General features: G+C 39.4%; 1 protein-coding gene across 2 annotated transcripts in view; it reads left to right on the forward strand.

Moving 5' to 3' along the window:
• LOC126186242 (cation-independent mannose-6-phosphate receptor) overlaps window positions 1-16,505 on the forward strand; it is a 628,020-nt gene that overhangs the window by 209,086 nt on the left and 402,429 nt on the right. For both annotated transcript variants that reach the window (XM_049928195.1, XM_049928194.1), the window contains exon 12: window positions 1,112-1,271. In XM_049928195.1, coding sequence (XP_049784152.1) covers window positions 1,112-1,271 — 160 coding nt within the window. The remainder of the gene's footprint in view (window positions 1-1,111; window positions 1,272-16,505) is intronic.

Below are 16,505 nucleotides of genomic sequence, written 5' to 3' on the forward strand. Positions count from 1 at the left end.
CTATGTGTTAATGCACCTGGAAGTGTTATTTGTTTTGTAAATGAAAAATGCCATCTCTTGCTGCACTGTATTTTATTTCTCCCATATGCATTTTGCCTTTTTCACTTTAAGGAAACGTCAGTGTGATCTAGAATGATACACATGAAGAACCATAAGTAATCACTTATTTACATAAAAAAGAGATGTGAAGTGTTTTATAATCTATAAATAACACATATCAAAACAAAACTGTATCATTCTAGATCCCACTGATGATGTCTTAAGCTGAAAAAAGTCAAAACACTTCTTGGAGAAATAAAATTCAGTGCAGCAAGAGAAGGAATTTTTTATTTACAAAACAAAGTAGCTCTGTGCTTGCTGCGGAGAATGGCCATGTGAACCAACATCTAGAAGTGTTTTCATGAATTCCTTTGATGTTCGCTGCCTTGCAAATTGCTTCTGAGAAACACTGTCACAGTTATCTAGATTAGGATGTATACATTTCCTCAACATAATGTTGCACATTCCTCAGAATTGCTCTAACAAATATAAGCATTTCATTTGCCTTTGCTACTATTGATTTCATATTTTCATCCCATACCATATTAATTCAGTTTTAGTATTAGCATTAGATATTTAAACTATGTTGCATACCTTCAAAAAGAGTGATACCTTCTTTGTATGCTTGTGTTATTTGTTAATCATGAAAGTGAAGGACTCTTGTTTCAAGGAAGACATTGTTCCACCAGGCTAGATTTTAAAATAGTACTTCATTAAACACTGCTAGCTTCAAGCATCACTCATTCTCACCTGCATACCAGATGCACACATTGATGACCTTGCTAAGAACACCAGTACATGACATATATCTGTTTGACAGGGATGATGTGTCCACATCTGTTATGCAATTGTGAATGACCAACTCTAGAAACTAGTAATGCTTAGTAAGTAATATTTTAAAATACAGGCTAGTGGAACAATGTCTTTCTTTAAACTTATCTTGGCTGTGGTGCCCAACTAGAAGTCTGTTGATGGATTCTTAATTATGTAAATTGAATTTTAGTGTATAAACTCATACATTCATTGTGTGTGCAAGATTTAAGCCATCTTGTTAAACATTATGTATTTATAGTTTCAGGAATTTAGGAGACGTCACTGACTCATTAGGTCCATCATTCGAAAATGGTGTCTTGACTTTGCAGTATTCTAATGGAGCTATGTGCCGTGATCCAAAGAGTGATGTGGGTCATTATTCCACCACAATAACATTTTACTGCAACCCATACGAACTGGTATGTAGTGCTTCTAATATTTCGTGATCTACATTATGTCAGAGAGATATTTTGATACCAAGATGAATGAAAGGCCATATTCAGTGATAGCAAAAACTGAGTGAAACTCATATAACACAAATAAATTATATTAGCTGAAGGCTATGTCTTGTCTTCAATAAAATACTGAAGAGGAAAAAGGCAAGGCATGCAGATATAAACTAGATACTCCATTGGAAAGACTGGATGATGAAGATCTCTTCTGACAGGGAAGGTGTAGTGTGTAAAGTGTTAAATAAAAACAGGGGAAAGGAAAGAGTATTTACTAAAATTACAAAGTTATTCAACAATATAATGACCAGAAAGAGGTGTGAGGGAGGAGGGATGGAGGTAGTTGCAAGGAACTGAAAAAACAAGAAATAATAGAAAGATAAAGAAAAGGTTGGATAGAAGGGAAAAAAAGTTTATTTGTGTGGGTATGATCATACACCAGTGCATTTCGAAGAATGCGTAGAATCTGAACTACATAAAAGTATCAAATTATAGTTGGAATGATTTTGAATAAGTATTACTGAACAACCAGGGGTGAAGTTTGCACTCAATCAATAATTGCAAAAGGTAAGCGATGGTTCAGCTAGTATCTTAGTATAATTTATGGCTGAAGTTCATTGCTGGTCTTATCGTCAATGTAGCTGTATTTTACTAAGTACATAACTCTACTTCACTCCTGGAATTTATAAGTATTACAACTGTGCTCACATGTGGCTGGATGCCACCCAGAAAAACTAAGTTTGACATGTCTTCACTGTACCTTGACCTAGATGCTAAAACCCAAAACGAGACTCTCGCTCATCTTATTCCAAATGCAAGCTCTGTCTTTGCTGTGTCTCAGATGTAAAATGGGATTCCCACTCTCTGCCCTAGCCTATATCATTACTGTGCACTCTCTTCCCATTGCTTGCAACTTCCACTGCTCCCATTCTAGCCACTATTCATTTGTGATGCTAGTCACTGTAAATTTCATGAAATTTACAGCTCTTGAGCCACGGGGCTACTATAAAATAAAAAATATATTGTCAGATGTGTGCTGGAGTGCTGAGCATTTGATATAAAACTTAATAGAGTTACCTAAATTCTTATGGTGAAATGATATACTTAATATTTACAGTTTTTCATAGCTTGGCATGTTGACCTTAAATTTTACAAATACACGTAATATATTATTTTTACATTTACTCTTCATTTCATTTCATACTAGGTAGATTTTATGATCTTGCATTGTTTACTACCTAATCACTAAATTAGGATAATAAGAACTTTGATTTTATCTGTAATGGATACCACAAATATAACTGCACATTGTTAAAATTATATAATAATAAAAGGATGGATAATATAAGGGAGAGGATGCTCTGACTGCATGCTATGGTGTTTTGGAATGTTTTGGTTATATATTGCTGTTCAAATTGTAAATGTTATGTAAAGTTGTCTTTAGAAGGAATTGCTTGCACTAGGGAAACAATCACACCAGCTAGGCATCTGCTTGAGGGGGAATATCTCTTCACATCTCTCATATTTCTGCTCTCAGTTCCTTCTTAAAGGCCATTTCCGCCACGCCCTATGAAGCTCCCTGCCAAAATTTCATTGCAACCATGTTTGCCATTCAGTGTAAAGATATACGGGGATGAAACAAAAGTTTTAAGTGTTGTCAAAAGGGATTCACTTGCTACCTGCACCAGAATGTTGCCATCTTCCTGTCATATTTCTTTTATTTCCTCTGTTGATGTAACAAGACACTTTTTGTTCCCTAAAGCTCAAGATTGATTTATTAAGTGAAACTTTCTTTTTATTGTTGTGTTGCTGTCACCGTCAAAGTAATATGTGGTTTGTTAAGGTGGGTGTTCTAATTCATTGCTTCCAGTCTTTCACACTCCATCGGATTTTTTGCTGCATTGCGTGTTCTTAAAAACTATTGGCTAACAATGAATATATCAAAATATGTAAACAAATTGGTGCCCTACACCAGCATGTTGCATATCTTCAAAATAGACAAATGTTTCTACTTGCAAAGGGATATCATTGAGCAGAATAAATTAAAGGAGAGGGTGGGGGGGGGGGGGGGGTTATGGAAAAGAAATTTGCGATGGTAAGAGAGGTGGATAAGTATAACGCTACTTCGAAAAATAAACGGAGATACAGAAATCATAATCAGGGTTGCCACAAGTTCTGGAAATCAGTGAATTTAAAACATAAAGGGACATTGGGAGGGGAGTGGAGGGGGGTAGCACTCCACTCCGTCTGCAGGCCACAGGTGGCCCATTGGGACCATCCGACCGCCGTATCATCCTCAGCTGAGGATGCGGATAGGAGGGGCATGTGGTCAGCACACCGCTCTCCCGGTCGTTATGATGGTTTTCTTTGACCGGAGCCGCTACTATTTGGTCGAGTAGCTCCTCAATTGGCATCACGAGGCTGAGTGCACCCCGGGAGGGGGGTAGGATACTCAAAAAATCTCATTTTTTGTCTCAGTAAATGAAATGGTATGTTTACCGAGATGTCATGCATTGTCGTTGGCTGGGCGCAGCTGAGTACGTGCACTGCTTCCCTACTTCCTCATTCTTACTGTTTCTCCCCTTCCTACCATTCCCTCACCTTGCAGTCAGCACTTCCACCACTTCTTGCCACTAGCCTAGGAGCTGCTGATGAGATGCAGGGAGACATGAAAAGTCGTTTGTTTGGATCGGATTCTCAGAGATTGTTGATGCAGTGGCCAGAAACGGTGGTCATATGTGCATGAGTTATGCGTGAGTGACTGTGTGAATGTATGTATTGCTCTCACTTTCTGACAAAGGCTATGGCTGAAAGTTTAGTGAGAGTGTGAGTGTCTTTTCTGTGAGCCCCTCTGCAGCTCAGCGATCATCTTTTTGGTGAGTTGCTACCTCATTAGTATTGATTTTCAGAGTATTTGTGCAAGTTATCTGTTGCACGGAATGATCAATGTTGTCTCATTACATCAGCACGGTGTATGACACGTGAATAGCTGGCCACACAGGTGGACTTCCACAAAGAGCCAAAACTGCAGGCCATTTCTGCAGGTATCTCTAATGGATTGGGCCTGTCGATCTGATGCCCATCATTTCCCACTAATGTGCAAGCCCTGCCCATCAGATCTAATGTCACTGATCTGCCTGCAGGCTGGGTCTGTTTGTGTGTGGCATAATGCGGCGCATTTTCATAGTTTAACCAAGGACTGAACACTGCGGTGGTGCTCCTTGTCATGCAAGAGGCCACGGACGATGGATTTCAGGAATTGCGACTGTCTGACTGCAAGTACATTGTACAGTGCTGCATTTTATAGACATTTTATTTATTCTAGTACATTTTGGCACCTCAAAAATAATTTATGTATTAGAAGGTATGGATGATAAGAAGAAGAAAATTGTGGCAGTCACTGGCAGTTTGTACACAATATACTCATATATTTCTCAGAAGAAAAATAATAGACATAAAATAATAGACATAAAATAATAGACATAACACAGTGACTAATAACCGACAATAACGAACATAGTAGAACCAACATTTTATTTGTGGTCACCTATGGTATTGGTTTACACAGTTCTTCCCTGCGTTGTACACTTTTTTGAAGAGGCCTGCTTTTTTCTGAGGCTGTTTCTGAACTCGGTAAAGGTATTTTAAATCTGCCTTGCAACTCCAAGGAAATGTGTATTTTTGTCACCAAATGTGTTTTGTTTTATTGAAATAAAATAACCATAGTTGTCTTAATGAAACACATACACCATTTGGCTTGCCCTCTCCATCTAAAAATAGTTCATTATAAAAGGTGTTAATATTAGTACTTAAGATTTTTGCTCACACAAGGGAGAATTACAGAAGTCTGTACATTTTTTTGTCAACTTATGTCTTTACTTAACCATGAGATCTCAAAATTTGTCAGGGTCAAATGCTAAAACTTATCTGGAAATCAGGGAATTTCACTTTGGGAAACTTGTGGCAACCTTGATAATTATGAAAGGGGCCAAAGAAGATTCAAAGTAAGTTGGCCTTAAGATTCTTCTAAAGAATTGTGTTTCACGTAATCAGTAGTGCACAGGCTGGAGTGAATTTGTAATCCATGTGATGTTGTTGGTAGCACTTTGGTCTCTTTGTACCCGTAAAATCTTTGGAGTTTTGGAAGCTGTGGAGAGGAACTGCTCACAGATTAGAACTTTTTGAGTTTCGGCATGTGCAGGAGCCGAGAGAAAGCAAAGGAGTGGGCATCCTACAGGGTATTTTTAGCGAATAATTGGCAATGATTTAGGTGGAAGCACGCTACTATTCAGCACTCGGAGTACAAAGGGCATACCTGGGGATGGCGGGCATGCTAACAACTTAATGTAGGAGTCGTCATGGCTAAGTTATGGAGTGGATCAGGAGTGAGGTGTGTTATGCGGTTGCACAGAGTGTGTCGGTTCTGGGCCTGCTGCTCTGCTCACGTCTACTGTACCCCACCATGACAATTCTCCAACACTTTCTATTGGTCCAAAGCCTGAAGACGATGTTCACAAGCCATTCCCCATCAGCAGTCCTCAACCATGCAAACTGTCTTTGCCGTGAAACATATGCAGTCCCTCCGTCAGACAACAACTCTTAGCTGGAGAGGGAAAGAATTTTCCACCCCAGAGTTTTCAATAAAATACTAAAACCCTTCAGGCAGGTTGGTGAGTGCACTTTTGTTACTTCTTCTGCAGGAGTGGAAACTTTAAGAGATTGCAAAAGATCATCTGGCGCTCGCTTGGGAAGGTGGATTGCCCTAATATGTGTATTACAGGCTAGAGGAGGGTGAGTGTTGAATAATTGTAAATATATTGTACTGACGAGCATATGCTTACAATATTGGAATATTTCATAAGATCTTAGTTATGAAAAGCTTCAGGGGGTTTGAAACGACGTGGCTTGCCTGTGCAAACTAGAAGACCAGTAGTCCTTGAAGACCAGTAGGGCAGCGGGGTGGTGCGGTGAGGTATGATGTTGAGGTGGTACAATGGTTGGGGGACAGTGCATTGGTGATTGGGTGTAGGAGTTAGGGGGGGGGGGGGTTTGTGGTGTCACTTGCTTGGTGGTGTGTGCCTAAGGAATTGATGGTACAACACTCCCTGGTGACATTAGAGGGAGCCATCATGGTGCGTTACACAATAACAGTGAACAGGGGTGTAATTTAGAAACAAATGTTTCCCACTGGTTGTGAGAGCCTTAAGTTCAAGTACAGGTAAGTTGTATCACATGGGGTGAAAGGAGGAATGTAAAAGACCTTACATTCTCGTCAGCATCACAATTAAAATTTAAGTCTAGCTTTGCACACAGAATTCAATAGATGTAACCCGTATGATCTACATTTAATAGGTGAAATAAATGTTTCTTCTTACTAGACTGAGTATCAAAATGAAACAATGAAATACTAAATCCATTGAAAAAATTGTTAAAGTATCCTGAGGGCATTGTAATCTAAGGTTCTCTTCCGTAACAGTGTCAGCAGGTATTAACATTAAGATGAAATACGTGCCCTTAATGAAATAACAGTTGTGTAGTATCAGATATCTAACTCAGCCATGTCTTGATAAATTTACTGCCAAAGTTGTATACAAGCTTGGTAGCTGTGTGTTATGTACATATTTGACATACCCCTGATTGAATATCGAGGATGCAGAGGAACATGACTATAAAAACCTCAGCCATAGATCTGCTACGTCTGCTACTCTTTTATTGTTATATAGGTAGTCTGTAAAACCTATCGTGATTAGAATGAGCTGTCCTTGGCAAGCCCATGCAAGTGAAGCTATGTAATAACAAAACCATTTACAATTTACTCATCTGATAAAAGTACTTATTGCACCTACTAACGAGGAGTTAAAAATGGTGAACAGATGCAGGGATGTTAAGACAACCCTTAGAGTCTAAATACTAAATAAATCTGTGATGACATGTCTTTCCCAAGTTGGGGAGATAAACACAAAAGCCTATCCTAATTCATAAGCACAGCATTTCATTTATGTAGTTTAGTGTCATGATGTAGTATATAGAAAAATCTATCAATATTACGACCATCTTTATGGCCTGTCCACAAATCAACATATTTTCAATGAATTACACAAAGTGAAATAAATACACAATTAAATCTTGCAAATTAAATCTTGTAGCTAAACACAGTGTTCAGGGATATAAATGTTCCTGTGTTTGTCCATGGTAGTGAACTTTTGGTTGTGGCATTGCAATGGCTTCTTTGGGTGAGCTTCAGCATCACTTACAATACCCCTTTTTATACAAGAGCCACATAGCTAGTCTGATTAAAGGCAGAGTTAGATTAGTAGAGGTAGAGCCAGGTAATATTATGATCATTGTATAGCTCCAGTGATGGCAGACATTAAACAGAGAAGGAAATCGTATTACACAAAACACACAATGCTAAACAGATGCACAATTAAATCTTACATCTGAATATAATGTTACGTGTCCTTTTTCCATTCCCAAAAGCACTGGTACTTGCAGTTACCGTATTTACTCAGATCTAAGCCGCACTTTTTTTCCGGCTTTTGTAATCCAAAAAACCACCTGTGGCTTAGAACCGAGTGCAAAGTAAGCAGAAGTTCTGAAAAATGTTGGTAGGTGCCGCCATAACTAACTTCTGCCATCGAATATATGTAGCGCTGCACAGGCATGCTTTGCAGGCACAAAGATAAATACTGGCGCCAAAACCTCTGCGTCTAAATAAATTGAAAAGAAAAGAAAGAGGTAGAAGATGAGCTTTTTTCTCTGTCCTGAGTTTCCATCGAAGTAAATAGAAATTCCGTATTGGTCATCTTCGAATGTAGCAGCCTTTCAGATATTTTTAGCAACAAAAATTACACAAAAATACCAACAATGCACAAGGCTTTAGGATTGTTGCACGAACGATGGACCTCATCAAGATTTCACGTAGAAAATGCTGACCAAACTCACATATATTCTGATATGCCATCAAATTATATGGTTGACACCTAAGCAAAGAAAGACATAAGTGTTCTTACATCAGGGGGTGAAAAATAGTGGATGTCGGTCATGCTTGCTTGCACAGCAGATGGACATAAACTATCCCCATTCATAGTTTTCAAGTGAATGACTTAACCGAAATCGGAAGTGTTTCCAAAAACTGTAATTGTACGAGCAAACAAAACTGGGTGGTTTTCAGAGGACATGGTGCTGGAATGGATTAGGTGTGTGTGGAATCGTCCTGGCGCAATGTTTGGTTTATGCAGTCTGTTGGTATTAGATGCGTACGCAGGCCATACAACACCTGCAGTAAAACAAAAATTAGAGGAAAGCAAAACAAACTTGGAAGTAATTCCTGGAGGGATGACGTCAGTTCTGCAACCACTTGATGTCTTTTTGAATAAACCATTGAAGGACAAGCTTAAACGCATGTACACAGACAAGCTTTCGAAAACCGACAGACAACTGACACCAACAGGACGTGTAAAACGCATAAGTTTGTCGCAAGTGTGCTAATGGATTTATGAGGCATGGAAGTGTGTTCCAAATCCGTGTGTGTAACAAGCATTTAAAAAATGTTCGATATCCAATGCACTAGATGGTATGGAGAACGATGCTCTGTATGAAGAAATGAGCAACAGAGAATCGAGTGATAGTGATTGAGAATCGTGACATATTTTAAACATTTCGTATAAGATGTATTACAAACCTAATAAAATTTTGTTTTAAATTTCAGCGTTTAATTTCTAAGTTATTTTCATTCTTATTTTATAAGTGTTGCTACTCTGCATTGCACAGGATAGGAAAGAGGGGAGAGCTGCATCAAACCAGTCTACGGACTGAAGACATCAACACACTCTGCATTTGAAGTCATCACTAAAAATCTACTAGGCCTACGAAAATCTGACTGGCAAGACTGTTTGGGATGTATGTCAATATGGCCAACTCTATGTTCTGAATTTTTTCCTACCTGTGACAAGAGATGGTTGCTAATGTGAACTTTTATGAATGTAAACATTATGCCATGTATTCTTTCATGTTTGCTGCTATCTCATTTAAATCCTGTCTGCCTAATACACTGCGAAACTAGAGTGAGACAACAGCAAACGCGGAAGAATATACATATCGTGTCATGTTTATATTCGTATTATTCTTATGCTGAATAGTGATACAGCCAGAAATGAAGCACAGCAACTGACTAGATTTTTAAATCTAAGATGACTCTGATTTCTGTGCAGAATGTAATGTACTAAAGAGGCGTCTGCAAAGATTTTCATACAGAGAAAAATTTTCGCTAAACTCTCATTCAGAGCATCTTCTATCATATGCAGTCTATTATTTCGTTCTTATTGATCATTATCGAAGAAAACAGCAGTGTAAGTAACAACAAATAGCAGTATCTTGCCATTGTTTCACTAATGAGACAATTCCTCTCTCCTTATTTATTTATTTATTTATTTATTTTTATTGTAAGCGACGGTAGCGTGCACAGAAGCAAGCCATGCCGCGAGTGGCGACAGGCCGTAAGCACTCATTATCAGAATGCAACAAACAATGCATGACACAGTACAGTAATGAATTTTCAGCTTAGAGTGACGTAAACACCTAGAACAAAGAGAACGGCACTTACCAGATCAAAGCAAAATAAGCAATCAATACAAACCACATGAAGCACGTTATAAAGGAAAGGTACCCGTATAAATATGGATGGAGCGCCTGACGCATAGCAATGGCTACCTGGTAAATCTTAACTGCTAAGCTTACGGCTCGAACCAAACTACTGTAGCTGTATCTTCATCCATTCAACCTAAATTGTGTCTCATGTTACAATGGACCAACTTTGTTTCGATTTGGAGGTGTGGTCTAAAAATTTTTCTCTCCCCTTGAATTTCGAGTCTCAAATTTCAGGTGTGGCTTAGATTCAGGAAAATTTTCTTTCCTTGATTTTGAGTCTTATTTTTCAGGTGCGACTTAGATTCGAGTGCGGCTTAGATTCGAGTAAATACGGTACATCACAACCTGTTAGGTCTGTGGTCACGGTAATATTGTATTGTAGGAGCAGAATGGAACTGACACACTTCATTTTAGTCAGCAGTATGTGTACATCATAAGCATGCAACTCAAAAGTTTTTGTACAATCTTCTGTGTAGTACCTTAATAGGGAGTACAATATGTCAAGGGTGTTACGGAATGTCAGGTGATACCTAGTCACATGATACTGAAGTGTGCAGGATGTGTTAATTGCACTTTACACCAAAGTGCTCAGTTCCAGTTGCCTCTCTTCCCAGGAGTCCACAAGAGAAAACAATACTTATTACATAATTAGTATCCCATTTTTTAAAAATAAATAAAAAAATAAATAAACGAATGCTTAGAACTAACAAGTTTGAAGTTCATGTAAGTCTGTGATCACAGCTTCACTCGCGGTATCCATACTAGAAGTAAAACAAGAGAGAATAAGCATATCTAGACAGTATACAGTATACAGTATACAACCAAGATTATTTTGTCCCTTCTCCTAGGCTATGAACAGATTGATTGATTGATTGATTGATTGTGATGGATGAATATCAATGACAGTAGGTGGCGGTATCTGGTTATCATGGTTTTTGGTATTTACAGGCACAGTTCTACTTCCCTTGGAGGTGTTCACGTAGCACTAGGCCAAGGTGTGATCAGCTGTGGCAGCACGATAGTGGTATCAGAATGGTGAAGCCTATCTAAGAGAGGGGAAGCAGGGGACCTTATGATGTCACATAATGGCCATCTGCTCAGAAGTACCATTCGCGAAGGCTAGAGGGGTAGGAGAAGGTAACAGCCATGTGGGGCTCCCTGTGCACAACCCATATGCTTAGGTGGGACAGAGTCTGTGGTGCTGTGTTGCTGTGTATGGCTTGTAACTCATGTCTAATAGAAGTATAAAGATTCAGCCAGTGAATCAATTAACAGTGTTGTGGAAACTAACCAGAAATATTGTGCACTATTTCCGATTGGTGCCCTTACCTAAGAATTGGTACCAGGAGTCTCAGGATGGGCCAAACAGATAGGAATACCCAGTTGGCTGTCTCTCCAAACAAGTCCATATAGAAAATAGCATGATGTGGTTCCTCAAACCTCTGCCCACTCAGCAGAGTGGTATGTGGTTGGACACACAGCCAGCTGCCCACCAGGCACATGACACAGTGTCTCTCACAGTTCTCTGTCCAGTTAAATTGCGATTTCGTAACTGAACTCCTGAATAAAGCTAGCATAAAATGGCAGTGAATAATAATGTTATTGTGTACGAGAAATGCACTTGTCTTTCTGCATTTGTCCAGCATGGTGAAGAAATCGCTATGGAAAGATAAACATTCCACTAAGTAGTTTTTCCGAAGCCCCCAGGGCTGACAGCATACGTTCAGAATCATATTAGCATGTATAGATAATTCACACAAGTCATTCAAGGCAGTCCCACAGCAATAGGGGAATATATAGTACTAGAACAAGTTAGATGCTGTACTATGGTTTAAGTACATCCCACACTTATGGCCAGGGGTTTATACATTAAAATAAATCAGACAGCAAAAAGATTGCAATTTTATTGTCAAGTTATTGAATCTTTCTGAATCAAGTTCATTGAGAGAGGAAGTCTCACAAGATTAATCAGTCCCATGAAAAATGGAAAGCATTGAATTACTCATGGTGAAGCTTCATGTCAGAGTACATGTCACTTGGAGGCCAGGAACCCTTCATGTGAACAGTTTGTTCACTGCAGGAAGACTGGGTGCATGTCTCAGGTTGCAGTCACGGCATCTACACATACCGGCTTGGCCAGGTGGGCTGCTGCAGCCTCTATCTGTGTGACAGTTGGCTATTGTGATGGGGGTTGTTGGCATTACATAAGCCCTGCCATCGTATCTCCATACGCTCTTTGTGTACAGGTGTTTTAAGGGCCTACACGGCTGATACACCGTGGTATGCTGCGTATACAATCATTAGAAGTGAAAGGGGTTGAGAATGATAATAAGTAATACCTCAGTGATAAGTGAGAAATCAAATCTCAAAAAATTACAAATGTCTAGTTAATGCTCTGAGGGTTGTAGGGCATCCAACTTGTGTGACAAGAAAATGCAGAATATGACTAAACCATTTTATTGACAGTATAGTTCCATAATTTTGGCAAAACCTTCTCATAGGGCTGTGCTCAGTCTCGTGATCATAGTGCTTAGGGATGCATAGAGTGTTGGGTGTACCTTGGTGCTACTGCGGCGGAAGGTTCCTTATTTTCCATATAACTATTACAATACCTAGTTTGACTTGCGTTGGTGCTGCTGCTACCATGGGCTGGGTTCTACTTGTAAACATTGAAGGCTTCAATATATTGAAAATGTCGGCTGCAGAGTGATCTGCCAAATGTATCTCAGTGTTCAGTGGGCATGTCCAGTGAATAATTTGGTATGGAACTTTATAGGGTGGGAAAAACTGGAAAGTTTTTGATTGTTGTGTTCCACAACAAGACCCAATCACATGGTCAGTTATCAGGGTAGCATTGTTTCTCTATTGCCCTGCAGAACCTGTCTTGAGCTCTCCTTGAAGTTAGTCTGCTTCACTCTTCTCCAAATCATCTTAAATCAGCAGGCTAAACTCTTCATTTCTCCTAGATAAACATCAGGTGGCATCTTATCTAATTCAAAGGGCAAGCTAGTTAGGTACCTGTATACTACTTCATAGGAATGTGTTCTGTTGATTCGTGAGCTCTACTGTTATAAACAGACAGTATGTATGGCAGATATTGATCCCAATTGTTATGTCTTATTCACATTATAAAACAACATTTTAATGATAGTTCTATGTACTCTTTTGACACTTCCATTGGTTTCGTGATGGAAGGCAGTATTTTTCCACTTCGTAATCCTCAAAGTTTACACACTTGTAGAAATAAAGAAGATGTGAAATGCGGTCCATTAGAATGGCATCAGGGCTTCCTGATGGTAATACTAAGTGATCGACTAAAGCTTTTGCCTCTGCCTCTGCTGTCATGTTGGCAATTGGTACTAAAACCAGATACCGTGTGTGTGTGTGTGTGTGTGTGCGTGTATATGTGTGTGTCGTGTCTGAGAGGAGGGTCCTATAACATCCAATGGTACAATCTTGAATGGTCTAGAAGTTTCTGGCAAAATTTGCAATGGAATTTCCAGTTGTGTCTGTTGGCCTTGTTATGCATGTAGGATCTAAGCACGTTTGTAATTCTCAATATCACGCTGATAAGTTTTCCACCTGTAGAACAAGGCAATTAGTTTGTTAGTGGAGCATTTTCAGCTTTGACAGGTATGAATGCTTTCGTGGCATTCAGTGATGATAAAGTGCTAAAGCACTTTCGGCCTCACCAATTAGTTCACAGTGGAGTAGGAGGGGAGAGTGAGTTGCGATACTGAATATCATCTTTAAGACGAGAGAAGGAAAGTTGCTACTCACCTTATAGCAGAGATGCTGAGTCGCGATAGGTGCAATAAAAAAATTCACACACTCATAACTTTCGGCCATTAAGACTTTGTCAGCTGCACACACACACACACACACACACACACACACACACACACACACACACATCCAAATGCAACTGAGTGTAGTTTCAGCTCTCTGAGACTGCAGATGTGTGTGCAAGTTGCATTTGCATGAGTGTGTGTGAGAGTGTGTGTATGTGTGTCTACTGCTGACAAAGGCTTAATGGCTGAAAGCTATGAGTGTGTGAATCTTTTTATTGTGCCTATCACGACTAAGCATCTCCGCTATATGGTGAGTAGCAACTTTCCTTCTCTCGTATTGTTACATTCCATCCTGAACTGGGCGCTAATGACCACTGTAGTTGTGCGCCCCCCTTTTTTTTAAAAAAAAAAAAGACTGGATTTTCCATTGTTTGAATATCATCTTCAGGTACAAAATCTGGGAGGTTGGCATATTGGTTGCACTCTGCATTCTGCTTTTGAGCTTCTTGCAGCTCCATAATAGGCATCTCATCTGCTTACAATGAACGGACCTTCCTGCTCGACACAGCTGCATTCTGATGTAATTTCCCAGGCTTACAATGCATGTCATGATCATACTCGCTTAACACCCATCTAGTCGAATGATTAATAGGTCCTTCAAATTTAGCAGCTGCAGAAGGTCTGTATATTCAGTAACTACTGTGAACGTCCTGCCATACAGATAACATTTGAAGTTATGTACCATAAATACCAGAGCTAATAACTCTTTCTCCATTATAATGAATTTCTTCCTTGTTAAGTTGGCAAGATACGTAACCAGTGGGTTTTTCATTACCACCTTGTTCCTCACTAAGAACACGTCAGATACCAAAATCAGATGCATCACAAGATAATATGAATGGTTTTTCAAAATCTGGGCATATTAGCAGAGGAGAACTCATAAAAAAACATCTTTAATGTGACTCATGGCTGTCTCACATTCTGTAATCCACTCAAAGGTACCCCTTTTTTGAGAAAAATTTGTCCGTGGTTTAGCCATTATAGCATAGTCATTGACAAAATAATGACAGTATGTCATGAGATGAAGAAAGCTCTGCAATTCCTTCATATTAGTGAGTACAGGAAAATTGTCTACTGCTTCTGTAAGTTTTGTATCTGGTCTCACCCTAGCCAAATTAATAATAAGACTCAGGTACTGAATCATAATTCTGCTGAATAACATTTCTCCAATTTCAAACTCAAATGTTCCCCTTGTAATCACGACTACATGCTTGTTAGCTGTTTGGCATGTTCTTTGATTGTTCGTGAGAAGACAATAATGTCCTCTAAATAAACCAAACACAGAGTGGGTTTCAGTCCTTATAACAACAAATCTGCGAACTGCTGAAATGTCGTGGACACATTTACTAAGCCAAAAGGCATTTTAAGGAATTCATAAAACCCAGATGACACTACAGGAGTGGTCTTCAGCCTCTCGTGGGGCACAGTAGAAATTGACGATAACCAACTTCCATATCCATAGCAGTTCAAAGTGTACAACTTTGCTTCTGCCGTTTGCCAATAGGTGGTGACAACGGTAAGTAGCGGTCAAAAGAAACGGGTTGCAGATGTCAGGCAGTTAGCTTGGACCTCACTCAGCATAACCCCATTCAAACATTAGTCAATTTATGTCTGCATCATAAAGTTGTTCTTGATTGAAAGTGTCAGTTTACGAGCCTAATTATCATCATTTGCGAGTGGTGTTACTGTTTTGTTTGTTTCAATATGAAGAAAACAGCAGCTGAGTCTCATTGAATGCTCTCAAGTGTGTATGGTAAGGACGCTATTAGTGAAAGAATATGTCGTGAGTGGTTTCAACGCTTCAGGAATGGTAATTTTACCGTCGTAGACCGGCATAGTGGTGGAAGAGAGAACGTTTTCAAAGATGCAGAATTGGAGACATTTCTGAGTGAAGACTTCCATCAAACTTAATAAGAATTGGCATGATTAGTGTGAGTGACACAGCAAGCCATTTCAAAATGTCTCAAGGCTGTGGGCATGATTCAGAAAGAAGGAACTTGGGTCCCATGTGAGCTGAAACCAAGAGACGTTGAATGGCATTTGTGTGTTTGTGAACAGTTGCTTCAAAGGCAAAAATTGAAGGGATTCCTGCATCACGTTGTGACCGGGGTGAAAAATGGGTTCATTACGATAACCCTAAACGCAAAAAATCATGGGGATATCCCGGCTATGCTTCCATGTCGACAGCCAAACTGAATATTCACGTCTCCAAGATGGTGGGACCAGCTCGGTGTTGTGTACTATGAGGTGTTAAAACCAGGTGAAACAATCACAGGTGCTCATTATCAAATGCAATTAATGTGTTTAAGCAGAGCATTAAAAGACAAATGGCCACAATACAGCAAGAGGCATGATAACGTGATTTTGCAGCATGGCAATGCTTGATCCCATGTTGCAAAAGACGTCAAAACGCACTTGGAAACATTAAAATGAGAAGTCCTACCCCACCCATCGTATTCTCCAGACATTTCTCCCTCTAACTATCACCTGTTTAGATCAATGGCGCATGCCTGGCTGACCAACACTTCCAATCTCATGAAGAAGTCACAAATTGGATCGATTCGTGGATCGCTTCAAAAGATGAACAATTTTTTTGACGAGGGATTCATACACCGCCTGAAAGATGAGAGAAAGTAGTGGCCAGCGATGGAAAATACTTTTAATGATACATGTGTAACCAATTTGTTTCATTAAATCCTCAAAT

This window comes from Schistocerca cancellata, chromosome 1 (genome assembly GCF_023864275.1).
Source record: "Schistocerca cancellata isolate TAMUIC-IGC-003103 chromosome 1, iqSchCanc2.1, whole genome shotgun sequence".
Lineage (NCBI taxonomy): Eukaryota > Metazoa > Arthropoda > Insecta > Orthoptera > Acrididae > Schistocerca > Schistocerca cancellata.